Genomic DNA, 27,860 nt, shown 5'->3' with positions numbered 1-27,860 from the left:
TCGTCGCCGCTGTTTCATTAGCACTCGCTTACGCCGCCCGCCAAAACGCCAGTGACGTGATGTTCATTAGTGGACTGACAAACAGTGAGGAAGACGGGCAAGACTGCACGTTAGCAGAAAAACTCAAGAGGGTCAACACGGATGGCAAAATGAAAAACTTGAGGCGCTTCGCTACGTCTGTCACGTGCACTTTCCAGTAAGGACTCGCTAAAGTTGCTGGTTAGCATTATTTGTTTTTTTCCATTCGCATCAAATATCTTTCTTCACGTCAAATACATTTTTTCTTTTTAAATTCACACCAAATATTTCTCTTTTGTTCTTTTTTCTTCACATCAAATACGACTTTTAGTCATGAATTTATACTTAATTTGATTTATTAGCTCATTTAATTTTTTTCAAGTTTAACTTTTTCTATTTTTTTTTTAAGCCAGATTTTGAGTTCTGGGTAATATTAAGTTAGGATTTGGGGTTCCAATTTTATCTTGGGTTCTGGTTTGAATCTGGAAGGCTCCGCTACAAAGGTCATCACTGACTTCCTGCTGTCTTTACTTATCAAATTCATCCCAAAGTGAAGCTAGAAACAACAATCAGCACAAATCCTCTCCACTTCTGTCTCCTCAAATGTTAACCGGACCCCAAGCACCTTTCAAATGCACATTAAAACAACACATTAGCATCTTTCAGCACCATAAGGAAAGAAAAGGAGTTGCACAATCCAGAGAGGACATTGACTTTTTTTACCTAATTAAAATCTGCTAATCTAATGCTAATCGGAAATGCCGACCGCAACAAAACTAGCATCAGTGGTGCAATGCTTAGCAACAAATAGTTAAACACAAACAGGATACTGGATATTCTAAATAATATAAACAAAATATAAACAAATATTACTTGCAATAAATGTTTTCATCTTTGCGTGTTCACCGGAATTATTCCAAACGTCCTGCTCCATTTTCAGCTTTGCAAGACAAGAGATGAGGAGACATAAATACAAGCAACCTGACGAGACGACGAGGCACACCTGGAGAAGGCGCAAGCTGATTGGTCGACTCAAAGAAAATGGCTGACGGGAACAGCTGGAAACCGAGTAGACCCGGATAAAACATGACACAACATGGAACAAAACTAAAGCCAAGTCAACAAAAAAAACACAAATTATGAAACTAACCGACGGGCAAAGTGGGAGGTAAGATATTGACGATAATATTGATATCCATTCCAATATATCAAACATTTCTGGAAATGCGTAGTTCGATTTCCCCTTGAAACTTGAAAATAAAAGAACTCACCTCATGAAAATAGGAACATTCTATTCATTTACATGTTTGACATCACAGCTTCTCAACGGAATTGTCCGAGACGCTTCCAAATGTCCTGCTTCCTGTGTGTGTGTGTGTGTGAGCAGGTGAGCCAATCAGGACGTAGCGAAATGGACGCTTCTCATGTCTTTTGTGTAGAGCTGGCTTTTATTTAGTCATGCTGTCTGCTTCCATTGTGAGCGCCTTGTATTCCCAGCATCACCACTTACACACACTTACACGCACACACACCTGGGATGAAGCTATCTGGATGTGCAACCCAGCCGGTCCAGCCTTTTCTGAGTGCGGCATTGTGTGGCTACAAAGGAAAGCCATGTGTTTCCATGCATGCTGCCCCCCCCCCCCCCCAAAAAAAAAGACTCAATCAAGATGTTATTGCCTAAACATTTTTCTTCCACTTCTTCTACAACCAAAGAGAAGAAGAGGAATCATGTTGAATTGTTGCGTTTGAATGTTACACAAATGATGCTGATCCAAAAATGATCAATTAATAATGGTGTGCCAACTGATTTTTTTCTATTTGATTATGTTCTTGCTGCCATTTATGTCTGTCCAGAATGAATTTTTTGATTGGTTGACCTGTGCAAAATGTGTTCCAGGTACCTTCAAGGAACAAAACACATCTGGACGCACGCACGTGTTGAATAATGAGCAACTCTGGTAAGGATGCTGGATTTTATTTCACATTTGAAACCGTTTGGGTGCATGAGAGAGAAATAGAGTTGAATTTAGTGCCTGGTTTCTTTGAGGCTAATGAGAGCTTTAAATATGACGCCTGACATTTTCACACACTGTCACACCTTGTCATTGCAAATGAAGTCCTTGCACACAACTGGCTCTATGTACGTGCGTGTGTGTGTGTGTCCAGGCTTTCTGCATGTTTTGCAGTTCAGTATTATCAACAATATTATACAGCATATGTCTTTGATTTAAAAAAAAAAATCTTAATTGCATCAACTAAAACGACACACTATTAAACATCTTTTTGTGGTATTTTTTTCATATAAAAAAAATACACCTGTGTAAAAAAATATTTCATATTCTTTTCTTTTTTTTAAAATTTGAAACCATTTCGATCGTCGCTGTTGTGTGTTTGGATGTGTCCACAACACTGAAGTGAAAACAAAGCAGTCACAAACCATAGGTGCAAAAAAACAGGTTGATTTTTTTTAATGCTGCGGTAGAAAACAATGTTCTCATAATGATCGTAATAATAACAATGTGAATGTTTCCATTGTCAAGTACAACAACATTGAGAAAGAAAAGGACAGCGCGCGTGTGCGTGTGCTCTTTACATGCTTCGTATTTTACACTTTGTATTTACACGCCAATTAGTGAGGAGGGTTGTGAACGCACCGTCACCATGGTTACCCATCACATCACCCCCCCCACCCCCACAAAGCTGCATTGTGGCCACACGGCCGAGTCAACCAAAATGCTTATAAATAAGAAAATGACAAAGTGACGTCTACCCCTCCCTCTCCCCATTTTTTTTTCCATGTGTAAGGTGATTAAAAAGACTTTTCAACCCTTTGAGCACGACTTTTACTTCCAGTCAGAATGATGCAGTTTTAAAAAACTTTTTTCCTTCCCTTTTTTTTTTCATTTGATTAAATAACACACGTATAAAAAACAAGTCTTGTGCAAAACAATGTCATTAATGTCTTTGTTTACTGTGCACCAGCAGTCATTCTTCTTCTGTTTCTTTTCTTTAAATTAAAAAATATAGGAAGGATGTATAATTTAAACAGGAATTAATACGTCATGTTTTATATATTTATATATATTTACATATTTTACACAGACCTGAAGAAAAGGAGGTCCCTGAACAATCACACAATGTTTTGCCCCGCCTTATAACAATGAAGACAAATGGGTGACAATGTGTAATAATTAAAAAAAAAAAATTTTTTCTCCCTTTTCGGCATTCGAAGAGGGTAAAAGTTAGCATTTGAAGTGCTTTTGTTTCCACAGAGCAATAGGGCCACACTGAAAGCTACAAGTCCAATTATGAAAGAAAACAAACCAAAAACTTCAATGCAGTAAAACAAAAGTCACTATTTTTACATGCTGAGAGAAAGAGATGTTATTTTCTGATTTTTATGGGACGAAACAAATTACATGACAACGCAATTATTAAACTCTTGAAAAACATTTTTGACAAACATTTGTTGTGATTTTCTGAAGGCAAAAATATCGAGACAAAAAAGATCAGGTTTACAACAATGGTCATCATTTTATGAGATGGAAAACGTTGGAATTTTACAATTTTAAAAAAGGGATCATTTCATGTCGGAAAAATCCAAATATTTTGACTTACAAAAAGTCTGACATTTTGAAACATTTTACAAGAGGGGGGGAAAAAAAATCTGAATGATGATGCAATTTAATGAGAATAAAGTCAGAGAATGGCGTGTTCATCGCGATTGGAAAATGATACCGTCGAAGCATTACAATTAAAGCTTTATCGCCAATTTCACAAATAACAAACAAGAACTCCAGTCTGACACTTTCATTTTGATATTTACGTCTCATATTGCCGAACATAACAGCTCTTTGCTCACACTATTATTTGCCCCCGTTATTCTGGGAGGTTGATCGTTCTTTTTGTGACTTTCCAGTGCAGCCGTAAACCTCATACGAGTAAAACCAAGAGATGACTGAAAGAAAATATATCCCCCCAAAAAATCAGCAGATGTTTTTTTCTTGATGCATGCAATTTTACCACATGTGGTCATGTGTAAATAAAAAGCAATTTCATTTACACTACAACATTTGTAGGATTTTTTTTTTCATTTTCTTTTTTTTTCAACCTTCCTATCTTGTGTCTGGGGCTCATATTGGGAGGTTTGTTTCTGTGCCTCCAACACAGGAAATCGAGACCAAAAAAAAAAAAATCTCTCAGCTGTCCTTTATTTGGCAGCCTGTCCTGAATCCGAGTACGGTCAAGTTGGGTAAAGTCACGTGATCCACGCTACTGTTTGTCTAGCTCGCAAACGTACATGAGGTGGTCCTCTGGGGACTTCCCGTGAGTCTTGCTGAGGTGCAGTTTGACGGCGTGCTTGCTAGCAAAAGTCCGGTTGCACAGTTTGCACTGGTGCGCCGCCGCAGCGCCCCCCTCGTCCTCATCGCCGTTGGGGGAGGCCGCCGCAGCCGCCGAATCGGGGGCGGGCAAGGACGAGGGCAGGGTCACGGGAAAGGACGGCAGGGACGAGGGCAAAGGGCGGCTGGACGGATGCAAATGGGCCAGGAGTTTGTCAGAGAGTCCTTTGTGGAGGCGGTGCTGGGAGATCTGACCCAAGAGCTGCTCTCCGGAGAGCTTGGCCAGGTCCCGCAGCCTGAAGCCGAGGTGCGCCTCCAGGTGGCTGACGTAGGTGGACGGGGAGCGGATCTGCGAGGCGCAGTCGCTGCAGAAGAACACCGGGTGGCCCGAGTCCAGGTTCTTCAGGAACTTGGTGCCGCCGGTCCTGCGCAGCTGGTACTTGACGTTGGCCAGCCAGTGGGAGATGGTGGTCATGGAGAGGCCGGTGAAGCGGGAGATGTGCATCCTCTCCTGCGGGCTCAGGTCCGACATCATGTACTTGCCGTCGGCGGTTTGCCTCAGGCTGGAGGCGAACTGGGCCTGCAGGATGAGGAGGTGCTGCGGGTTCCAGTTGGACTGGCGGCCTTTGCGCTTCTGAGCCGGCGACACCTCCTCCGCTTCCTCCTGGGTGGTGCCCTCCACGTCGGAGCGCTCCGACAAGCTGGTGGGCGTGGAGGCCTTGGAGATGGCCTGGCTCTCTGTGAGGTTCCTCAGCATGTCAGAGATGTCAGACAGGGCATTTTCCTTCAGGGGGGATGAGGACATGAAGGAGGCGACGGCGGCAGAGGCTTTGGTCATGGCCACCGTGGGGGAAGGCGACACGCTTTTGTCGGCGTGCTTGCCTTTGGTGAGATCCATCGGTTGGTCGTTGCCGCTGAGGTTCGGCTGGTAGAAGTAGCGATCCAGGTGGTGGTCGCTGGCGGATTTCTTGGCCTGGGCGGGGGGCGTGGACGCCGCCACCGCTGCCTTCTCGGCTAGGCTGTTGCTCATCTTGAAGAGCATACTCATGGGGTCCAGAGAGGGCAGGGCGGGCTTGGCGGCCTTGCCCAGGTGGGCGTTCATGACCGACTGCAGTGCGCTCAGCGGGTTGACGAAGGGCTGCTCCGGGGGCGGATGGTCGGTGATGATGGCCGTGCTGCCGCAGAGGGACCCGGGCTGAGGCGAAGCCACGCCGTTCTCCATGGGTTCCCTCGCACTGCCGTCTCCGTTAGTCTCCTTGTGGTTTGCTCCGCTTGTCACATTCTCGGGGGGAGTTTTACAGTCTCCTGTTTTGGTGTCCTTAGGAGAGTCCCCTCTCGGAGAGTCATTTGCCTCACTGTGGCACGGTGACGGCGTGGTTCTCATGGGGGAACACCTCGCCATACCTGCCGGTTCCCTCATCTTCTCCTCTACTTTTGCCACTTTCTCCGTCACCTTCTTTACAAGCTCCTCCATGGCGTGAAAGTTGTTTTTGGAAAGCGGCGATGTTTGGCAATTGGGAGGAGACACCAGCGTGTGGTTTTTGCCGCCGGGCGACAGGATCTCGGCCCCAGGGAACATGTACTTTACTGGAGAGTTCTTTCCCGAGTTCCCGAGAGAGAGCTTCATGATGTTGGGGAGCTGGTAGGCGGCGTGGATGCTCGGGTAGCCTCCCCAGCTCGGAGCTCCGTTCTGGGCTTTGTTGATGGCGGAGGTCACGGTGTTCTCCAATGACTTGAGGATGTCCAGACCTCCTTTGGGACTTGCGTCCAGATCTTCCTCTGTCAGATATGTGTACTTTGACGAGATGTCAAACTTCTCCTCAGTTTCCTCTTCAATTCCCGACATCTTGTTTGAGTGTGTGTTAACAAAGGATTCTTTAGTACATTCCTCTTCTTTCTCCTCCTTTTTGATCTCCACTGCCATGGCGGCAGGCGAGACGCTGGTGGGAGGAGGGGGAGGAGCCGGGGCGGGCGGCGGCGGCGGCGAGAAGGTGGTGGCGGCCAAGGGAACCGACTGGACTTTCTCTTCTACGGTCGGCGTGGATGCCGGACTGGGCGTCTCCACGATAGGTTTGCCCCTCTTGATTGCAGAGTTGGTGACTTTGATAAAGTGTCCGGTCACCATCATATGGGCGGTGAGCTCCTGCAGGGTGTCATGCGAGCTGCCGCACTCCATGCATTTGAGGATTTGGGACTTGCGGGACTCAAACTGCCAGGCATAGCTGGCGCCGTTCTGGTGCCCGTAGCGGTTGTTGGGCGTGATGTAGGGGTGGGTCGTCCTCTGGAGAAGCTCATTGGCATCAGCCAGGCAGGCCGGTTTGGGCGTGGTCCCTCCATTGGAGTCCGGGGAGCTGGGGACGTCCAGCTCCACGGGGGCTCTTTTCCGAGCCGAAATGATCTTAGCTGCCACCGGAGTCACGGGCTCCTTCAGAGGCACTTTTTGGTAGTGTTTGGTCTTAATCATGTGGACACTTAAATCCTGGAGGGACTCAAAGGAGTGTCCGCAGTACATGCACTTGAGAACCTTCTGCGCATCCTCCTTTCCTTCCATCTCGAGCAAGGAGCGCTTCCTCGGTTTGGACCAGCGCTTGGTGCCCTCGCTGTCCACCTCGTGGTTGTCGTCCCGGTAGTGTCCGGTCTCGTTCATGTGAACCGTGAGCTCCACCAGGGTGTCGTAGGCGCCGCTGCAGTCTTTGCAGCGGAACTTGCTGGCACCGGTGAAGATGGAGCCGTAGAGTTTGGAGCTCTGGCGGTAGAGCTGCACGGTGCTAAAGAGGCTCGGCTCGGCAGACGGCGCCGACAGGGTCGCCGAGGGGTGCTGGGTCAAGGCCAGTCGGTTCTGGTGGTTCTGTGAGGCCTGCTGAAGGGTTTTGGCGACGGCTGTCTGGTGCCAGTCGTATCCGCCGCTACCGCAGCTGCTGCTACTACTGCTGCTACTGCTGCTACTGTGGCTGCGAGGGGGCTTCTCCTGTGGCGGCTGGCTCAGGTTTAGGTTTAGGCTAGACCAGTAGGAGTTGGTCAAGAAAGAGGTGTAGATGGCCTTCATCTTCTCCAGACTGTCAGCCACCGAGCTGGAGCTGGAAAGCACGGAGGCCGAAAGCACGGCTTCATCGCCGCTGCCCGGGATCGCGGCGTTGTCCGCCGCCGTCATGGCTGCGGAGGACAGCGACAGAACACTAGCTGGGTCTTTAAAAAGGAGAATGTCCTCCTCTGTTTTGAGCGGCGGGCTCTCAAAGTCTGACAATCCGTCACTAGATTCGCTCTGATGAGACTCGCTGTCCATCTCTTGGCCCGAGAAGTCGGCGGCGGTGGGCGAGTCACGGAGGTCGTGTCCAGACCCCAGTCGGTCATTCCCGTCCCGACAAAGGAACTTGGCGGCGGGTTCCTCGGCTTCCGGCGCGGAGTCCTCTCCCTCCAGATCGTTATCCAGCAGCGCCGCTTCCTTCTCGTCTTCGGGGACGTATGCTACGAGGAAGCAGAAAGGAACATTCGTTAGAAATGATGCTTGGCATATGTTGTACCGCAGTTTTTTTTTCTTCTCGCAAACACAAGGTCAAGTTCATCCCCCGTCGCCCTATTTTTCTGGCAGACTATTCCTCGTGACAAAGGCTTGCAACACTCAGAATCCCGTCTTTGTTCTGCGCTGGAGAGCATTAGCGAGCGGCAAGAGAAGCAGGGGTAGATGGGGGGGGGGGGAATCAAACATCACTCGCCACCTTCTTCTTCTTCCTCTCAAGGGGCAACAGCTTGAAATTAAAACTAAATTTGAAATTAATGAAGCACGTTGCGGCGGCGGCGGCGGATTCAGAAGTAATAAATTACTTGTATCAACCTCGGAGACGGCACTTCCTGTCTGTCAATTAATACGTGGGCCGCCTCTAATGCTTTCCCGAACAGACACCCTCGCCGTTTCAATTAAGCGTGCCTCCTCACTCATTACGCCGCTCAGCTCGCCTCGTAAATAAAAATGAATGTTACGTGCGACAAATCTCCGTGCCGCCGCCACGCAAAAAGCCATTTGCTTCAATTACTAGAGATTAGAAAAACTTTGGCGTTATTATTTACAGTTTAGCCGGCGGGCCAGCCAGCCAGGGAGCGGGTGTGCGCTTCGGGCTTTCAATTTAGAGGAAAATAGCTTCCGATTAAGAAGCTCGGCAAGGAAAAATCAAGACGAATGAAAGCACGCCGATGAACGTGGGAATCTAGCGGAGGGATGGAAGATCACAAGATGATTAAAAAGCACAACGGACAATCAATTTTATTGCTGGAAAGCTTAGCGCCATTGACTCGATCCTAGCACACGAAAAATGATTGAGTCAAATGTGTGGCACTTGCTAGCATTGCATTAGCATCGGGTAAAAATCACTTGTGGCTATTTTGCAGGATCTGTGTGAAAGTCCGTGGTGTGTTTCCATGCAATATTGAACGCCCTCGTCCGTATGTCATTCTTTGAGCGCCTCCCGTGTTTCGGCGGACACGTCGGCCATCTGTTGCCGAACAACAGCTGTTTACCGGAGACGAGCGCGAAGCCGGCGAGGCCGAAGCGCGAGCACCTGCCGTGGCGAGCGGTCGAAACAAACGCACGGCTTAAATGAAATGACCAGTGTGCGTCATTTGCTTGACGCGTTTGTTTGCCTGCAAGCAGCTGCTAGCGTGACAGCTCAACAGCCATCGTGATGGGAAAAATCGTCAACATGAGGAAAACATCCACAAGAGATTGATGATGACCTCCACCAAGGCCTGAAAACACAGCTGGATGCCTAATGTGTCATTTTGTGGCCAATCTGTGATGAAAGTCATTGATGAACTGTGCTTGAGAACTTGCACTCACGCTGATGACCTCCCCGTGCGAGACGCTCTCTGCATGTCTGCTCGACCAAATGAGTTATGGGACCTCGTGGGACATCATGAACTGGAACTTTAAGGGACACTATAGGACAAATTTGGCTGAAAACAGCACATCCTGGGACTTAATATCGGGGTACGATAAGTAGATGACAATCATTAGAAAAGCCGCTGAGAAATGCTTTGTAGCAAACTTGCTGTGTCAGCACTTAGATGTTCTGCTGCTTGCAAATGGTAGAAAGCAAAGACTTTGCCTTTACCTTGAGCATCTTTCTCTATTCGTGCCTACGGGAAAATATTTCAAATATAGGAAGGGCAAATGAGGATGGATCCCAGTTTTGGACTTAAGTCAACGTCGAGGCTACACACACACACACGGAAAAACGCGATCCACGAGGCTTGTGGCCGACATCCATGTTGTGAGCCTCACACCGTTATGACCTCAGTGCGATAATTTCAACACACACACTTGACGAGGAATATGCACACTCGGGCCAGCATGCAGGTTCTGTTTTAATTAGCAGCAAAAGCGTCGTGCTGAGCGAAGAATGACTTTTATCTACAGGAGGGAGTGCGGCTTGCGAGCCTCCTTTGGCTAAACGTCAACAATATGCTCACTATTTTTACTGTATGATTTATGACAACTGTAAATATAAGTAATCGCTTCATAAAACAAATGTAGTCAAAAATGTTACTCTTATTTGTTACGAATAAATCCATTAACCAACTGTTCAATCAGACGAACGAATAGGAATGAAAAACAACAATATGATTATTTGAAAAAGCGAGCAGGCTATGACACAAAAGCAAAGCATTTGAAAAGATATCAATAATAATGTCATCATCATCCATCGGGACAAGCTACAATGATCAGTATCAGTTTCACGGCAACAGAATAAGAATAATATCGATATTAATAATTGAACAGGCAAGTCTGCCACTTGACGAGATCCTTGAACGCCATCCCCTCCTCGTGATGATGAACTTCACTGAACGCGAGAATCGATAACGCTTAATCGTTGTCATTTGACAAATTAGTCAGCTATCTGTGTGTGTGTGATGTCGCCACCTCTTTTCCCTCTTTTGCTTTTAGAAGCCTGAACAGGGGTGTGTAGACTTTTTATAGCCGCTGTAAATAGGGTTGTCATGGTGACGGCCAACATCATAACAATTAACAATTGGCTTTTGAAGCATTTTCTCACCAATGTGCTTTTTTGTGCTTAAACACTCGCAACAACAGCAACAACAACATGCAGACAAACAGGAAGTTTGGACACACACACACGTCCTGACACGCACTCGGCATGGTGATCTGTTTGGACAGTGCTGATCAAAAGATGTCATCCCATCTCGGGAACGCGCCTGCCTGCCTGGCTCCCAGTAAATCAGCGCGCCACGTAAATAAAGTGACAGGATCACTTTACGGGCCCGTCAAGCAAGCAGTGGAGGCCATTACGGGAACGCCGCGCTCGCCTTCCACACGCTAATGGACGGGAAATCGCGCTTTATGACTTTGCTCACGCTACCTCCGCCAAGGAAAACTTGCTCGGTATCACAAGCTGGTTTATTTATGACCTTTTGTTGACAAAAAAACGAATGACACCTTGTAACTTGAGGTGAAGGGTTTGCTAACATGTTAGCATGCTAATCATCCCAAACTAATTTCAATCAACTTTGGACGTAATCTTGTCCACATTTTCTTTTAGATTTAAATTTCATTGATTAAAAAAGGTCTCTGCTTCCACTCAGATTATCGCCATCTAATCAAATGTGCGATTATGTGCATATACAAATGGCAAAATAGAGGCGGCCAAGTGAAGATTGGGAGCAATAAAATAAATATACCAAAAAAAAAAAAAAAGGTGCGCAACATTACGGAGGAACTACGGGAGGGGGGGAGGCAATAAAGGCCGGGGCGCTTGGAGGCAATTTAGAATGCAAAACACAAACCATTAAAATTGCACATTATCTTTTAATTTAATCTGGAATGATTTATAATCCATCACGCCGGGCCGCAGACGCATCCAATTATTCACCGCTGCTTGATTGACAACAAAGGTGATTTATTAAACTCATAAAAAAAAAAAAGCCAAGCGCGCACACACACACACACAAACAAAATCACACACAGAGTGGTGTTTTTAGGATCAATAGTTTCCTTTTACGTGTGTTTCCAGACATGTTTGCGTGCACAAGGTTACTGTCGTTTGCCAAAAAATCCAACAGTTCAAAAATACCTCTGGCCAGTCATCACACCGTATCGGCCAAAAATACAGCAACATAAAATGAATACAAAAACAAAATGGGAAATAAAAAAAAGTCTGAAGATAAAATCTATAGAAAGATCAATTATATATAGAAATATATTATATAGAAATTTACACATACAAATCATAGATTTTCATAGATCCACTAATCAAAATTAAAATATACAAATGAAAAAAGCCAAATCAGTTAAAGGAAATGAAAGCATCAAATTAAACACATTAAAAATATTTTCCAATGAACAAATACAAATAAAATCTGCATGAAGTTATGATGATGAAAATGAAAATAAAAAGAAATGGAATAAAAACTGCAGGGCTTTTCTACATAAAATGTATATAATCTAATAAAGATATTTTCAAAATGGTAAAAACGGAATGGTCAAATGAAAGAAAATTGTTGTCATGGTAACACCAATTCTTACTGACGGTTACGCTTTTGTTTACTGTAACTTGTATGACATCATATTAGATGTCCAAAGTGTGGCGAAAATAAAGCCCAGTCGCTAACCGATGACGTAACCCTCGGTCGTCATGGTAACTACAAGCATAACAACTCAGGCGCAACAGTAAACCACTGACTTTGGGGCCCAAAAATACACCACATCTGCTAACATACGCACGTCACAAAAGTCAACACACCCCTGGCAGCGTTTGTAGATGTAGTGAGTGGAAGAAGCCAACACACAGCCATGTCCAAAAAAAAAGTGCCGATATATTGTCATGATCAGGTTGTAAATGATGTATTTTTTCTTACTTTGAACTTTGAAGTAGAGCTTGCCAGCAGAATGTTTTGATTTGTGTGTGTAATGTTACAGCGAAGGGAAAAAACCTTAGCGAGTGATATTAGTCCATAATTCCTCATTCCAATGCTGTTGTAGTTCTTGCGCTAAAGTTACGCTCAATACAGCTAGCTAGATAGATAGCTCGCTAGATAACTCGCTAGCTCCATAGCTCGATAGCTAGAGCTATTCCAAACATTAGCATGTTAGCTTGAAGGCCGGCCGCCGGCCGTCACTCGATACTCATTCGAAACAAATGTGGCGGAAGACCAAAAGGCCACGCACGCCACGGCCGACAGGATGTTGAGCGATTTGTTCAAATGTCTTACACGTGTGCGAAAAGATAACATGAGAACTGAATTTACGAGACATCCGCTTCTTTTAAAAAAGCGTGGGCGCCAAGTGTGTTTCACGGGTGATGGAAATGATTCGTGTTTGTTTTGCAGCATAGAACGGACCTTGCCCAACTTTTGAAGCAAGCGACACATTTCAAACACCTCCGCAAAATAAAAACACCTTATTTAAAATCACTTTATCAACACTTCAACACGTAGTTAGCAAATGATTGTACAACCGGTGTAGCGATCTCCCGATGTGTTTATACTAACCAAATCCCGATTCCCCCCCCGAAACGAACAAACTTAGTGCACAATATACATCGTCCAAAAATGTCCATTCGAGCCACTACTTTCTATAGACATAAAAATAGGATTATAGAGGATGACGGAGGGTCGATTACTCGAGCCTGTTTGGCATCAAGTGAAATCTCTTTTTCGACAACAGCTGTTTGCAAACATTTCACGCCACACAATCCCTTGGCGTGTCAAATCCAAACAAAGGCTGATTAGCATGCAGCTAAGCTGCTTTCGTGGCACAGAACAGCCAAACTTTTACAGCAACTTGCCCCCTCTGCCCTGTTGGCACAACACAGATAGAAAAGAAATCAAAGTCAATTCATCAGCTAAAAGAAAGATGTAGTGTCTGTGACTTTAAGAGGCGAGTGACGTGGGTGGCGAGAATCTACATTTTGCCCTCACCGCACGTTAAAGCCACACAAGCCCTCCACACACGTGCGTGTGTGTGTGCACGTGTGGCCAGCGGCGAGCGCAGCAACTTTCGAGGCAGATGCCCAACATCAGTCAGCTTTTAACATTTTTTTTTTTTTTTTTTTTTTGCTTTGTACCTTTTCTCTGCTGCACTCATTCAGCCCCCGGGCTCGCTCCGGGTTCTACACACACACACACACACTTGCACGCACACACACACGACACGACTCAGCAGGGAAAGACGGTGTGCATTCTGACCCGATTGAAGACGGCGCTATTTCGAATGTGCAAGCGTTTTTTGAGAGCAGATCAATCCACATTGCAATTTGTTGTTTGCTTTAGCACGAACGTGTCAAGGGGGCGTGGGGGGGGGGGGGAGGGGGGGCTGCATGTGAGAGTTTGACACCAGACTGCCACAGCGAAATATTGGAGCAGGCTCTTACGGTAGAATGAAAATGACAATTATCGGACAACAAAACGGGCAATCAACACATAATGCGACATTTTCATTTAAATAGAGGCTTTTAAACTCCTCCACTCTCAAGCTTTGACACGCTGACCTCATCTTGGGAGCCCCGATCCCGGTTTTTGGGCCCAAAATGATCTCAGAACCCTAATCCAGACCCGAAGCCCAAATTTGCAGTCTTCTAAACAAACTTTAAAACCGGCCTGACACGGTTTGAAATGCTCAACCTGTCTTGGAACCTTCAGATGGAATGTCAACCTCAAACACCTCGCGTTGTCTTCAAAGCATCTCCAACAAATCCTCAGCGCTGCCTTGAAACCCAACTTGAATCCAAAACATTTGAGATGAGCTTTTTTTTTCTCTTCCTTGTTCACACAAGTACGCTGAATCACATTTCACACAAGTGTTCTTTTTGCGAGACCAAAAAAACATTTGCGTGTGGACGAAAGCGGCCTCGGCGCGCTTGACATTAAAGTGGTGGCTTTGATGGAGTGGGCGGTCAACAGTGAACAAGTTCTGGCCGCTCTGGCTTCTTTTCTCTCCTCGTGCGCTGCTAATGAAGGAGCTTGCTTGTGAGTGGAAGCTCTTTTATCAGCACTCACGCCTGCCTGCCTGGCGTCCGTCCGTCTGTCCGTCCGTCCCCGTGAGTCTCGACGGTTGCAGGTGTCACACGCGCCAGAGCTGCCACAAACCCAAATGGGCCGCCTTAACCCGGCTATCTTTTTAATTATCTTTCTCCCGCCGTTTGATTAATTATCGGGGCGCGGGTGAAAAAGCCTTGACTGACGGCCCCTCTGTCGCCGTCAAATGCAAACAGCTGCCGCCCGTGATCGCCTAGCAACCCGTTGATGATGGATGAGCGCCAGCAGACGTAAATCAGCACATCTGCATGACATGGGAGGGGGATGCTAAAAAAAAAAAAACACTATCTGCTGAGATGTAGCAACATGGTACAAAGATATTTGAAATGCAAGAAGGGAAGGCAGTCACAAATGTACTCATTACATTCTTGTCCTGTAATGGAATGCTAGCTTACAACTACGCGGTAACCGTTAGCTCATTGGCTAACATATTTGCGACTATTGTGCCCTGAGACTATATTAGCCCTGAAACGACCATCGTATGTCGTTGGACAGGCTGGAAACTTGGCTGGGAATGAATGGAACACTTCTGAAATGGTTACTTGAAGGAATAGACGTATATATATATTCCCACTCAGAAAATCCGAGCCACTGGGAAGTGGAGTGGGCTAACTCCATTTTGCCATTGTGCTGAAACGTGATTTAAAGTTTCATGGCTGCAATAAAATCTGGGGGGTTTATAGCTTGGTGATTTATTGGGCCAGAATAACTTCTTCTGGATACTTGTTTTTACAGAAATTGTAGTTTTCCGCAGATTTCGGTTCATTCCAAACATCCGTCAAATCTATCAATATTTTATGAAAGGCGGTAAATAACACTGACTTTTACAAACATGGTACCCGAGCAACTTTCTGAATCTGAACTTAACTTGCTGGGGTGCCGTTTCAGAAATGCGACTTTCATACGTTTTTTTTTTTTGGGGTAGATTTTTAAACGTATTTATTTTGGTATTACCGCACGGCCGTAAAGAATAAGTCAAACAGTGGTCGGGCATTGCAGTTGACCTGTTTTTACCTATCTTGCACTCAACTAATATTTAAAAATGTACAATATGCAGGCAAAAATAAATAAACCATGACCAAACCTACAAAACACAAACAAACTAAAATGAAGCATCCCCCCCCCCAACTAACCCTAACCCAAGCAAACTAAAATGAAGCATCCCCCCCCAAACTAAAAGTCAAAATGCAATAAAAACTAACTACAATGAAAACGTATAACCCTGGTGCACACACACACACACGCACACACACACATTTTCCCCCCAGATTCAACACAAAATGGATGCTCCTCAAAAAAAAAGGCCCGTTGATGGATATGAATGCGACGCTGCCATTCATCACCGCACTATTATTTAGACTGGACGGCTACAGAGCTGTAACCCGAGCTACCGACGCACACACACACCGAACACACACACTGAACACACACACACTCAGTGTATGTGTGTACACAGAGGCAGGAAGCGAGGATAGTCAGGGTCAGGACAAAGAGAGGAAATGAAGGATCACAGCAAAGTGAGAAGACCGAGATGAACAAAAAGAATAAGTTTGCTTCCGACCTGCAAATAAAAAACAAAATGGCCGCGTTCCAACACGATTTCATGCAACCTGGCCGAATCCCTGAGTTGGCTTTCCTGTCCAATGAGAATCTGTCTGTCTGTCAAGCTAGCTATCGAGCTATCTATCTAGCTATCGATCTAGCGATGTTAGCTAGCTAGCAAGCCAGCTATAGTATCTTTTCTAAATGTTGCCTCCCTACACCCAATCTGACACACCTTTGTAAGAAAGGCATCACCGGAAAGGCCCTCAAGCGCACCCGTAGACAACCCCGAGCAGCCAGCTCCAAGAAGCCGCGTGTGCAGCGGCATTTCCGAGGGTGCCCGTGGCTAATTAACGTCGCTAGCTAGCTGGCTCGCTCCGCGGGGGGGTGTGCGGGGCTGAGTAATGTTTTTGATCTTTGTGGCTGATAAGCGCATACTAATGAGCTTTCAAAGGCGGCAAAGACGGGAGTGGCCGCTCCCCGCAATTATTGACAGATGCCTTTTCCTCCTTTTCCTCTGCCGCCGCGCCATAAATCCTGGCCCGCTAATGAGCTTGAGAAGTGCCACCCTGCCAGTCAGCTAATGAAACCGAACGGAGGGGAGAAAGGGGGGGAGGCGACACGTGCGTGTCCTCGGACACATTTTTGCCCCTCTTGAACTGCTCACTGCAGATGTTTGCTACATCTGCGCTAGCGACACCGAGCAGCCAGTGTAGACTAGCAAAACAGGATGAAATGTCAACCAAATCATAAATTTGTGTCACTTCTAAGATGCTTAGTGTCATGATGAGTGTTTTTGTTATGGAGCTTGTGTCTTGAGTCCTTTTTGTTAGTTTCACCTGAGCAGGTGAAGGCTGCTCTGGTGTCAGCCAATCAAATTCCTCGGCCAGCCGTGTCTTGGCCAGGTGTTCCCCATTGCCTCGTCAGTTAGCTTGTATTTAGTTCCCTGGTCTGGGGGCGTTCTTTGGTTTAGCCGTCGCCGTTCATGTCACGAAAGATTTTGTCCTCGTGCTTGCTACTTTGCGTACTTTGATTTAGTCCTTTTGTGCTTTGTCGCAAAATACTGTAACACTCATTGTGTTACAAATTAAAAGCAGATGTTTGATTCAGATAAACAGTCTGCTTTCATGAAGAAATCACAGAATGTTTATTGCTAAACTTGAGAGGCTGAATTCAGAAGACAGAACATTTCCACTGATTCTTGTCAAGATAGTTGTCGGTTGATTTGATCATTTGTGTTTGAGAAATGTCGAGCATCGAGTCTACCAAATGAAAAAGTAGACTCCCCTTTTTAGCTTTTTCTGTTTTTAGCTAGCATTAGACCATGGTACTGACCAAAACGTCCGCCAAAAATCCTAAATTAGCTTAAAAGCATCAAACCGAATCTCCAACTCCCAAAAAGAAATGACCGAGCAGGGATTTTAATGTCAAAATAAAAAAGGACTTCCAGATAAGGAACTAAGGAACGTGTTGTAAGCGAAGCTGACATGTGGCATAAAGCACATCATCTTTTCGCATCCTACAAGAGCGCCACCTCTTGGTTGCGTTTTGCGCAACAGCACGTACGCTGGCGAGCATCTGAAAGTCATCACCACTCAAAATGAGGGAGAATGTTTGTCGAGTGTGTGTGTATGAGGAGAGGAAGCTGCTGTCAGCTTGAGAAGGATGTCAGGCCGGGCTAACTTTGATTACGCTCGCTTCACACACACACACACGTGCGTACACACACAATCGCACACACTTAAACATGCTTTCAAAAATGCACGACAATTAAGGATGTAAAAAATTGAGCACTTTAATGTATCTGTATTGTTTAAACACAAGAATGACAAGAATGCTAAAAAGCTCAAGTCAATCTTGTCTGCACACTCTATGAAGTTTTTTTTTCCCAATCATTTTTAACAATAACAAATATTACGTTTGTTTGTTTCAATTATACTGACCGAATTTGAGAACGTGAAAGACTTTATTATTTTTAATGACACCTTGATAAAACCTGTCACTTTGGTCAAACCTAAGACTGAATATGGTGACCTAAGACTTTTTGAAGACAAAATCACCTTGTTTGAATTGGAAGACGTTCCTAATATTTTTTTTTTAAATTTGAGGGGGTCAGTTTAAGCCACTTTAATCCAATGTAATACATTCCAGGACTTTTTTTTGTCGACTTTTAAAGTACCTTTGAATTTTTAAGGACGTTTTTGATCCCATTCTGATGAAATGAAAGACTTTTTGGAACGCTGTTGAAAACATAAGGCCACTTTCATCAGATATGGCATCGCTTTCATTATACCTTGACCAAGGTTACAAAGAAACCTAATAAAAGAACTAAAATTGAACTGAAACATTTTGGGCGACGGAATAAAATAAAATGTAAATACTGCAATTATATCAGAAATGTTCATAAAGTCATACATGAGCTTTGGGGTCATTTAAAAAAAAATTCTGTGGTGCTGAACAGAAAAAAGATGGTACGACGGTCTTTTTGTCTTTTTTTCCTTTCTACACAACGCAGTGACTTTATTTTTTTATCTTGCACTTGATAAATAGTCAATACATATCAAACTAGAGCTAACACTAAAAGTAATAAAAAGTAAATAAAGCAAAGGGTTTGTTAAAAATTGAAATCGGTAAAAATAAGCAAACAAAGTAAGAGAAAGAAATTCAAAAAAAAACTATAATGAAAATTGCGCCTTGTTTAGGTGACGTGTAAAGACAATAAATATTGAACTCATCAAAACATTCCGCCACATTTGAAAGTACGGCATCCTCTGGCCAAACGCTCTCCATGGGGGAGGAGAAGCAAAGTGGAGGGCGGGCAGGCGGGCCATCTCGTGAGCCAATTTAAGGAATGAGCGCTGATGTGTCAGCTATTGACTGTTGGCTGTTGCCGCTGATGGTGACGGCGCCCGAGGCCAACGCGGGAGAGCAAATGACAGCGTCAAGCGGCGGCGAGAACGTGGAACCAAGGCAGACCAAGGCGCCTCTAATTGACAGCTGTCAACATAATGGATTCGACGCAGAGGGGAGCGGGAAGGGAAGCGTGCTTAGAAACCGTCAGCCACTTATCCTGAACGAAGGACGGGAAGGAGGGGGGCACATACCCGCCTTTCCTAAACAAACCTCCCTCCCTCGTCAGAAAATCTCGCCAGTGATGGGACACTGTGATTTCCTAGGAAGGGCATCATTAAAGTGTGAGGCTCAGGACTGCAGACTCCATCCCCATCTTAAAAGTTTTTTTTTTTATCTTCAAATACATTAACAATGTCATTTTGACAAAAATTATTTTCATTCCTGGAATTCAAATCATCCAAGCTGAAATCTGAGGACAGAGTCAAATTTGTTCAAAATTCCAAACATCAGCCAGGACTGCTTACAAAAAAACAAACACCCAGGAGCTCAATTTTGGAAAGTAAAAACTTTTAATCCAATAGTACTGCAGAGCCTAACCCAAAACATCCTGGACCTCCTTCCCAAAAATTGCCTAACCCAAAATTCTTCTATTGCCGTCTAATCTGTTTTTGTTTCCCAGGAAGCAAATTTAGGAGATTCCGCCCTAAAAGTTCCAAAATTGCCACAACCTCGAGCGAAAAAAAAACAGCACGATCAAGATTGACACTTCTGAGTATATCATCGCCTTCAAAAAAGTCTATTTAATTGCAGGAACAATATTACTAAGAAATGGAGCCATTTCAAATGCTCGTCATCATCAGCGTGGCTTTTAATGACATCACAGCTAACGACAACCACGAGCAGCACGGCTGCTCGTTAAAAAGAAAAAGAAAACGCTGGTGCTTTTCAAGGCATTTTTACTCTCTTAATTAAGACAATAATTATCCCAAGCTGCTTTAAACAAGGTTAATTAGCTTCATTATGTTTACGTGTTTCATTAGCGGCGCCCGACGTGGACGCGGGGCGCAAATTAAACACTACATTGGCACAACGGGGAAAGGGGAGGCCTTCGTCTACGAGGCATTATATCAAGACACACAACTTGTGTGCGTGTGTGTGTGTGTTTAATGCTCTGATACGAGTTGCATTGCTAAGGCGCATGCAGCATGATTAATCTCTCGCTGCTGTGATTTCGTACACACACACATACACACACACACGCACACACAAATATCAGCCGCTTTGCCACCACCATCAGAACCAGGTCCAAACCCATTTGGGCATCGCTAGTCGTCCACTTAGAAACTTTGAATGATTGACCGCGAGATGGTAACTCAATCTATTACGACTTTGTGTCATGAAGGACGACCGCTAGTCACCAGAAACTCTACTCAGCAGGACCTTGTAAAATTCCAACAGGGCCCAAAGAGTAAAGTAACTTTAGGAAAACTGCTAGTCCTTTTTTCCCCTGATTCAAACAAGGAGCACAGTGGTGAGCGTGGGACCTCTCAAAGCCTGGTCCTACCTGCTAGTAGAAAAATTGCTAGGCGGAGCTGGGGGCCCGTGGGAGAGTTTTCGGGCCAACCTTTAACCTGATTTTCCAGCCCATCTCCGTCGAAGCTGCGTGATGGTTGACTGGCGCCACGCTGATCATACACCGCATCGTTCAAATGTGCAATCAAGGACAATCACTTTGCCGTCCTGACCTAACTCCCGCAATCAATCTGCTGGCTTTCTACGCTTCCTGACCACGTGCTTTAAGAACAGCCGGCCGGCAAGAAGGCCAGACTTGGACAGACAGACGGATGGACCGACTATGTATCCCTGACAAACACAACAAAAGCCATTTAGATACATATGGACGGTGATATCATGAAGACCCGGCCATTAGCATCTTTATGGAATGTAAATCCCTTCACATTACCAGTAGATTCATTTCAAACCTTTTTTTTGCGTCAGGGCAAAAAAATATGAGTTAGGTTCAAAATAGGCCTATCAAATAGTTTTAGAATCAAACATACTGTTTGAGTAATAACAAAAATATGCATTTATTAGTTTATTATTCGTCCACTGTGGTGGCCAAAACATTGTAGTGTGTGTGACTTTGAATGTGTAAGGATTGAGAAGCTGGTGAGTGACGTGGGTGTCAGCAATTTGAGTCAGCCATGGCGCACTCAGGTTAGCGGCTGCTTGTGTATTGACTAGCCATTAGCCTAGCCTGCCTTTGTTGCGGCTCACGATCGTTCAAAATTCATTTGGAGGCTATTTTACACCCGAGAAAGATTGTTGTACGTCGAAGCGCTCGGCTCAGTTGGCTTCTCCTTTCGACACATTTCTCGCCCAAATGTCCAAGTGATCTTCATCAAATGTTCATGGCCAAGAGAATGATCATCCGGCCGTCCGTGCGTCCGTCTGTCGAGTCCATTAGCCCTAAAACGCTGCCATCAAGCTAGGCCCTCTGCTCGGTGTGTGCGTGATTGACCATTAGGGCCATTGATGAATGTGGCTGTCAGAGGGCAGACAATTAAATCAAATATGAAGCAAAGTCTCTCCGACGGAGCAAGCCAGCGTTCCGCCTCGCGATTAGCCTAATACTCAATACTCTACCACTCTCACAACTGCCTGTGTGTGTGTGTGTGTGCGCCAAAAGTGTTGCACGCTTGTTTATGTGTAGTGTAAAGTCACTGCAGCATGCCGTGTGTACATGCACCGCTGCACATATGTAATAACGTGTGCTCATGTGTGTGTGCGTGCGTGTGTGTTTTGGAGACTACAGTTTGTGTAAAAAAAAAATAATAATCATAAAAAAATAGAATGTGCCGAGATGGATGGAAGTAGGGCGATGGGCCTCGAGTGAAATATTACAATTCATGCATTAATTATTTTTAATTAACTGGAATGCATGAAAGCTGGCAATAAACGATTGGCATCATATTAGATAAAAAAATACACATGCTTGAAAAATAGAATGAACGCAATGTGGCAAAAGGAAAAAAATTCACAAGAAATTATAAAAACAAGTGACAAGTTCAAAAAAATAAACCCATGACTTACAAAAAAAAATGTGCTGTCAAGTGTGTGTGTGTGTGTGAGTGTGTGCATGTGTGTGAGTGTACGTGTGTGTTTATGCTTTTTTGGGCAACAGGCAGCTTTCACTTTTGTCAAAATTTGTCAAAAGTGCCTCACGTCACTTGACTATGAACATAGATTCCAAAAAGAGACATTAATTAACACCATTTTGTGTTAATTTGTGAATTTCTGTCCATTTTTTTCACATCTTGTCCACAATGGTCAGAAAGTGACACGGCGGCCACCTCTCATGTTTTTTTTTTTTTTGTGTAAATCTTCATCTGCTGTTCCCATACCAAAGAGCACTTCAATCTATTTTTCATTTTTGTTGTGGGAACGGCAGCCAAAAGAGACCCCAACAGCCGCAGTGAGCTCATTTGGACCACAACGCTCCCCAGACGGACTTTTGCTATACTCGGCTTCCATCCAGGTCAAAGTGGCCTCACACGAGAGAGGTCCATCTTCTACCGGGCTGAAGGGCGGACTACGTCCTGGCCCGGACCGCTCGCCCGTCCATCACGGGGCACGTAAATAGACGGTTTTTTAGCATTGACGCAGCCGTAGACAAAAATCGTAGCAAAATCGTATCTTTCAAATGCAATTTGCGGCTTGAACGTCACTCAAAGTTGACAAAGCCACGAACCCATTTGCAACTTCTCTTTCGATCACCTCAAGTAAACGTCTCTTCTGAAGGCAATATGTGACTACGCTTTAATCCAAAGTTGTCAGAAAGTCACACCGTAAACGCAAATGTTACACAAACACGAGCCAAAGTCCATGAAGCCATTATGATCTGCAGACAGCAACATTTTGGTGCTTATAAGCCAATGTGTGGCTTTAATTAAGTCCAAAAGTTGGCCGAAATATGGCAACACCAGTCAATATTGATGAAACCACTTTTCTCAGGTTGGATCATTTTCAGCTCCACTAATATACAAAATGAGAATTTTTGGAGAGGTCAAATAGGTGAGTTTAGAACTGAGACTTTAAATCACTGCAGTCAACTCTCTTTCAAAGACAACCACGTAGTTGCTTAGGCAATTTTGCTATTTTAGAATTCATCTGTAGACAGTTGAAAGTTGCTAGAAAGTGAGAGACACGACCACAAAAGGCTAAATGAGCTCATTTTCCCTCTTTTTTGAAATCTGTTTAAGCTCCAAAAATGTCCCTGAATTAAAAAGAAGACCTCATTCAACTCAAATAAATCAGTAAATCCAATCGGATTCCCCACAATCTCCTTGAAAAGTAAGTAAATGATAGTCGCGGAAGGGTGCGTGGGGGAGACACACACGCGCACGCACACACACGCGCACAAACGACCGTGCGAGAGAGAGCAAGCCAGCGAGCCGGTGCGTACCTGCGGCGCGCCGCGGCGCTTGCTGCTTCCTCCGCGGCATGTCGGCGTGTCCGACCCCGGGGAAGACGCTTCCTCTGCGGCCCCGCTGATGCGAGGCTTCCCGCGGGCTACACTTTCCCCCCCTTCGTCGGCGCTCGCTCAGGACTCCCGCATCGATGGAGCGTGTGCGGGTCGACAAAAAAAAAAAAAAAAAAAAAAAAAAAAAAAAAAGGAGGTAGCGGAGAACCAGGGGTGGGGGCGTCCTTCCTCTCTTGCTTCTCCGGGCTGGCTGATGTCTCGATCGGCGCGGCTTGGCTGCGTGTCGCCGCTTCGGTGCCGGGCGGGGGGGGGGAGTGGAGGTTAAACGGTTCCCCTCCGTGAGCGTGCGCGCGCGCGTCCGTCCGTCCGTCCGTGCTGATCTTCTGCAACAGGCGCGCTTGAGGGGACACAATCAAACGACGGGCGTCAGTCAAAAGTGCGCAAAAAGGGGAGAAAATAAACAGAAAACGGGGGGCGGACGGGGCGCGTGGAGCCTCCTCGACACTTGAACCTCTACGAGGCTGATGATGGGCGGCACGTAACGCGGCTCTGTCTCTCCCCCGTCTCCCTGTCACTCAACCCCCACAACCCCCACCCACCCCCGCCCCCGACGTTTATCACAACAACCAGCGCGCGCACGCGCACTTACTTCAACTGGAACCGAGCCACCACGAGGAGCGTGTGTGTGTCCCTCCAGGTGTTCAAAGCCCCCCCACCCAAAAAATGTACACACACCCCCGGACAAAAACTCAAATCCAGATGATGATAAGGCTGAAGAGGGAGGTTATGTGAGGAACAAGGGGTCCATCAGTGTTTCCCCCCCGCACGTGCACGCGCTCCTCTTCTTTTTTAGTTCTTATGAATCGATGAGATGCGCGCTTGATTGGGTCTCCCTGCTTGAAAGGAAGGCGGGAGGAAGAAAAAGGAGGTGGCACTTTTCTTTTATGGCAATTCTGCTTTCTTCTCTTCTTTTTGGGGAGGGGGTGATATTTAAATGAGCTACACGAGGAATAAAAAGTTGTCCGGGGTGGGAAGGGGGGGCGGGGGGCGTGCGCGTTCTCTTCCCTCAATATTCCCACTTTTGCAGCCAGGAAAAGTTCAGGATGAAGTATAATCCCGTCCTCGCCATGGACAGCGAGGGTGAGTGCTTTTTTCTTCTTTGGTCTTTGTCCTCCGTGCCAGATGTGCTGCGGGAATGGAACCACGTTCCTGGAGAACGTAGGCGGTGGTCGCGTAGCGGAGGCTGGCAGCCGCGAGTATCCGTCCGTGGACGATGTTTTCCCCGCAGATCTCGCCGCGAGTGTGCGCGCGTCTGCAGCAGTGCGCGCCGTTAGATCCGCCCAAGCATCTGTCCGTCTCTCCATTGGCGCATCCATCATCAGTGTCTCTCTCTGGCGCGCACACACACACACACACGCACGCGGGCGTACACACGTGCACACACAAGTACGGACATACACGCGCGCGCGCGCAGGATACTACAATGCCCCCTCCCACCTCGTCGAAATCCCACGTCACAGTCTCACACACAAAACGCTTTCGGTTTGCTGCAGTGTGACTGACACGTCCGCGTGCACGTTGGCTTGTCTGGCGAGAGAGGGAGAGAGCGATTTGGTGCGCGCACGCGCACCGGCAAAAGACTCGCGAATCAATCCAAATGGACAAGTTTTTATTTTTGATTGTTTTTTTTTTTGTATTTGAACGGGAACAACAAGCCGCAGCGGCCACTTGCAGGTAAAGACAACATTTATGTATGTTCAAATTGTTGTGAAATGAAATATAATTACGTCAAACACTCAATTTATAGCGTGGCAGAGTGTTCACTAAATTTTGTGTCCGCGTGCATGCAAATATTTGACAAAGACAGGTGCATGAAAAAAGTTTGGATTCACTTTGTGTTATGAGTTCAATTCGTTATAAATAAATGACCACTCATGCGTGTTTATAAATACTCCATATTGTGTTGGCGACTTTATTCGTATACTTATTTCCTGCACGTCATTCGTGGGAATAAAATAGATTAAAACTCGAGCTCCCATGGATACTACTACAGATGAGAGAAAGAAAAGAAAAGTCGAAAGTTGTCCGCGTGTGGTAACACTTTGAAATCAAAGATCTGACATGATTGAGAAAAGCACCATAAAATGACAAAGGACCACATTGCTACTTTTGTTGTTGTTTTAACAGTTTAAAAGTAGCAAATTGAAAGTAAATGTCACTGCTCAATATTAAAAGCAACATTTTTAAAGAGTGTCAAAGCACATTGCAAAAAGTTTAATTTAACGTCATTCAAAAGGTTTGTTTTACCCATCTCACAATTTTTAACTAAAAAAAATATCCCGGAATGTCACCTAAATTGTATTTGGCTTTCAATTTACCAACTTTTTCTGTAAAACGATTTGCTTTGAAATTAGTTTACATTTGAAAAAATGTCGCGTAAACAAAGTGGGTAGGTGTCTTCTATTTGAGGATACATTGATAGCAAGAATAATGAATTTGAATTGGCGTGATGATCCATATTTCAAGTGTTTAGCGCACGGAGTTTGCGCTTGTGCGTGTCCACTTTTGGCTCACTTGTATTTTTCTAAGCTCACACGGTGATTGATGCATGTGATGTCTTACATGTTTACGTTGCGACTCGTACATGCGTGTCGTGTCGTGGCGTGAGAACCTGCAGGTTGGTTGCGCCCCATTGCTGCGCCGAGATGCGTGCCGAGACCGGAGAGAGGAACCTGAACGTGGATCCGGGCCGGGGGGAGGGAGGGAGGGGGGTTATTGGTGGGGGCGGAGGGGTGGGGGGCGAAGTAAATACTTGAATTCACTTTCGATGTCTAAAATATATTCCTATCCGCAAATGTGGCGCGCTTATCTGCAAAAAAAAAACACGTGTGTAAAGTGGCTCAGCATTTTGAAGCTAAATTGTTAAGAATGACAAAAAAGATATTGTTGACACAAAATGATTCCACTTATTTTGTAATATTTTTCTTCTTGCTGGAGAATAAGCGCAAAACTAGTCATTTTTGGTGTTAATACTGTCAGACGAGCAGAAAAAGAAAGAAAATCTACAAGGATATTAGAAACATGAACAAAAGCAAAAAAAAAGTCATTGGTTATGTGATGCTGCCTAAAGTTAAGTATTTGGTTTGGCATTTAACCCCCCACCCCGACACACACACACACACACACCCGAGATGACAGTATCAAAATACATTTTTTTTTACCCCAATGGATAATCGAAATCTGAGAATTTGGACTATTTTAAGGTAAAAAATCATCCAAGTGATTACTCGATTATGAAAAACAATTATTAATAGGGCAACCAATTAGTTATTTATTTTGGCACCTCAAATTATACGTGGAGAATATATTTCCCTCGTTAAGATGGCGGTTGACTATAATCTAGAAGGGGGGATTACAGAAAAAAAAAGGAAGGGGAAAAAAGTCAGAAGAAGACAAAATGGATGCCGCGTCCTCACCGCCTCCTGCCGGGTCTGGTCGGGCTGCGGCGGAGGCGGGGTCGGCGGGGCAAGTGCTGACCAGCCCTGTTTCTTTCTTGCTCCGCTATTAGTAAGCCACCACGCTCAGACACACACACACACACACACACACACACACACACACACACACACACACACACACACACACACACACACACACGCACGTGATGTTGCTGTGGCCACCGGGGAGCGGGCTCATTTAAGTCCTCCTTGATGCAGCCTATTCATCACTGTCCCGTGCACGGCGCCTCAAAATTAAAGTGCCATCTACAAAGTTAGAGTGAAGGCAGATAACCATTGGCAGAGGTCAGCAGAGGTCAGCAGAGGTCAGCGGCGGTCTCAACCGCAAGCAAGCGCCGCCTCAGCTGGGCCGTGGCGTTATTAGTGCAGCGAGCCAATGGCGGCACCTCTCGCTTTGGTCTGTACTGATCATGGAGTCAGATGGGAGCACTTGGATCAAGGCACCATTGGCGGCTTCATTTTCCTCTGTCTTTGTCTTTTTGAGGCGACCTGGATGCCAGAAGACGTCGCAAGTGCTTGGAAGTCAAGAAGAAAACAAAGGAGGAAGGAGTTGTGGCCGCTTGCTTTCAGCCAGAAAGTGAACGAACACTTGAGCTTCTGATCCAGATAACTGTGGGTAACTCATTTTGCATGGACACAAAATAAAAAACACTATCATAAAAACCATCTTTGTCATTAAATGTGACTTTACAAGCCGGAAATTCACTCAAGCCTGTGAGAATTTGCGCTCTAGCTTGGAGGTTTCACCGTGCGTTGAAGTTAAACACGAAGCCATTTCGAGTCAACTTCGAAATGCACGTCGCTTCAAATAAAAAAGAAAAAAGGAAATGAACAATGGTTGGCGTCATTTATCCAAAAGAAGACACTCAGCTATGGTCAACATGGAATGATTGCGATGTGAAACAAATTGGCGCTTTGACGTCAATTTCGATCGACAGCAGAGGGCGCTAGAGGGCCGATGGCGATGGATGACGCAATTTCACGCAGAAGCCCGGCACGTATGACGGACGGCAAAGGAAGGTTTGCCTTTAGTTGATATTTCGGACATGTATGAAGAGC

General features: G+C 45.5%; 1 protein-coding gene and 1 long non-coding RNA gene across 3 annotated transcripts; one reads left to right on the top strand and one right to left on the bottom strand.

Annotated features, from left to right (window-relative positions):
• On the top strand, positions 1-27,826 carry LOC148400979 (uncharacterized). Of its 2 annotated transcripts, none has more exons than XR_015857680.1 (4): positions 1-219; positions 959-1,186; positions 1,919-1,979; positions 27,286-27,826. It is a non-coding gene; the product is annotated as an uncharacterized LOC148400979 (long non-coding RNA). The 2 variants fall into 2 exon arrangements; XR_015857681.1 differs by lacking the exon at positions 27,286-27,826 and adding an exon at positions 22,252-23,311.
• tshz3b (teashirt zinc finger homeobox 3b) lies at positions 2,465-23,430 on the bottom strand. Its single transcript, XM_088371765.1, has 2 exons — positions 23,266-23,430; positions 2,465-7,826 (listed from the first exon to the last, which is right to left on the bottom strand). The coding sequence occupies exons 1-2, from the start codon at positions 23,303-23,305 to the stop codon at positions 4,294-4,296; spliced, it is 3,573 nt and encodes a 1,190-aa protein (XP_088227891.1). The 5' UTR covers positions 23,306-23,430; the 3' UTR covers positions 2,465-4,293.
• Positions 27,827-27,860: the final 34 nt, after the last annotated feature.

The sequence above is a fragment of the Syngnathus floridae genome, chromosome 3, assembly GCF_059516105.1.
Source record: "Syngnathus floridae isolate MCC-2025c chromosome 3, RoL_Sflo_1.0, whole genome shotgun sequence".
Classification (NCBI taxonomy): domain Eukaryota; kingdom Metazoa; phylum Chordata; class Actinopteri; order Syngnathiformes; family Syngnathidae; genus Syngnathus; species Syngnathus floridae.
The sequence above is the reverse complement of the archived record's forward strand: the minus strand, read 5'-3'. Positions and strand labels throughout refer to the sequence as shown.

Excerpts from the sequence above, each read along its gene's own strand:
- tshz3b (XM_088371765.1), bottom strand. The coding sequence starts at position 23,305 with ATGCCGCGGAGGAAGCAGCAAGCGCCGCGGCGCGCCGCAG. Across the intron at positions 7,827-23,265 it reads AGCGCCGCGGCGCGCCGCAG|CATACGTCCCCGAAGACGAG; the intron begins GTACGCACCGGC and ends GCTTCCTCGTAG.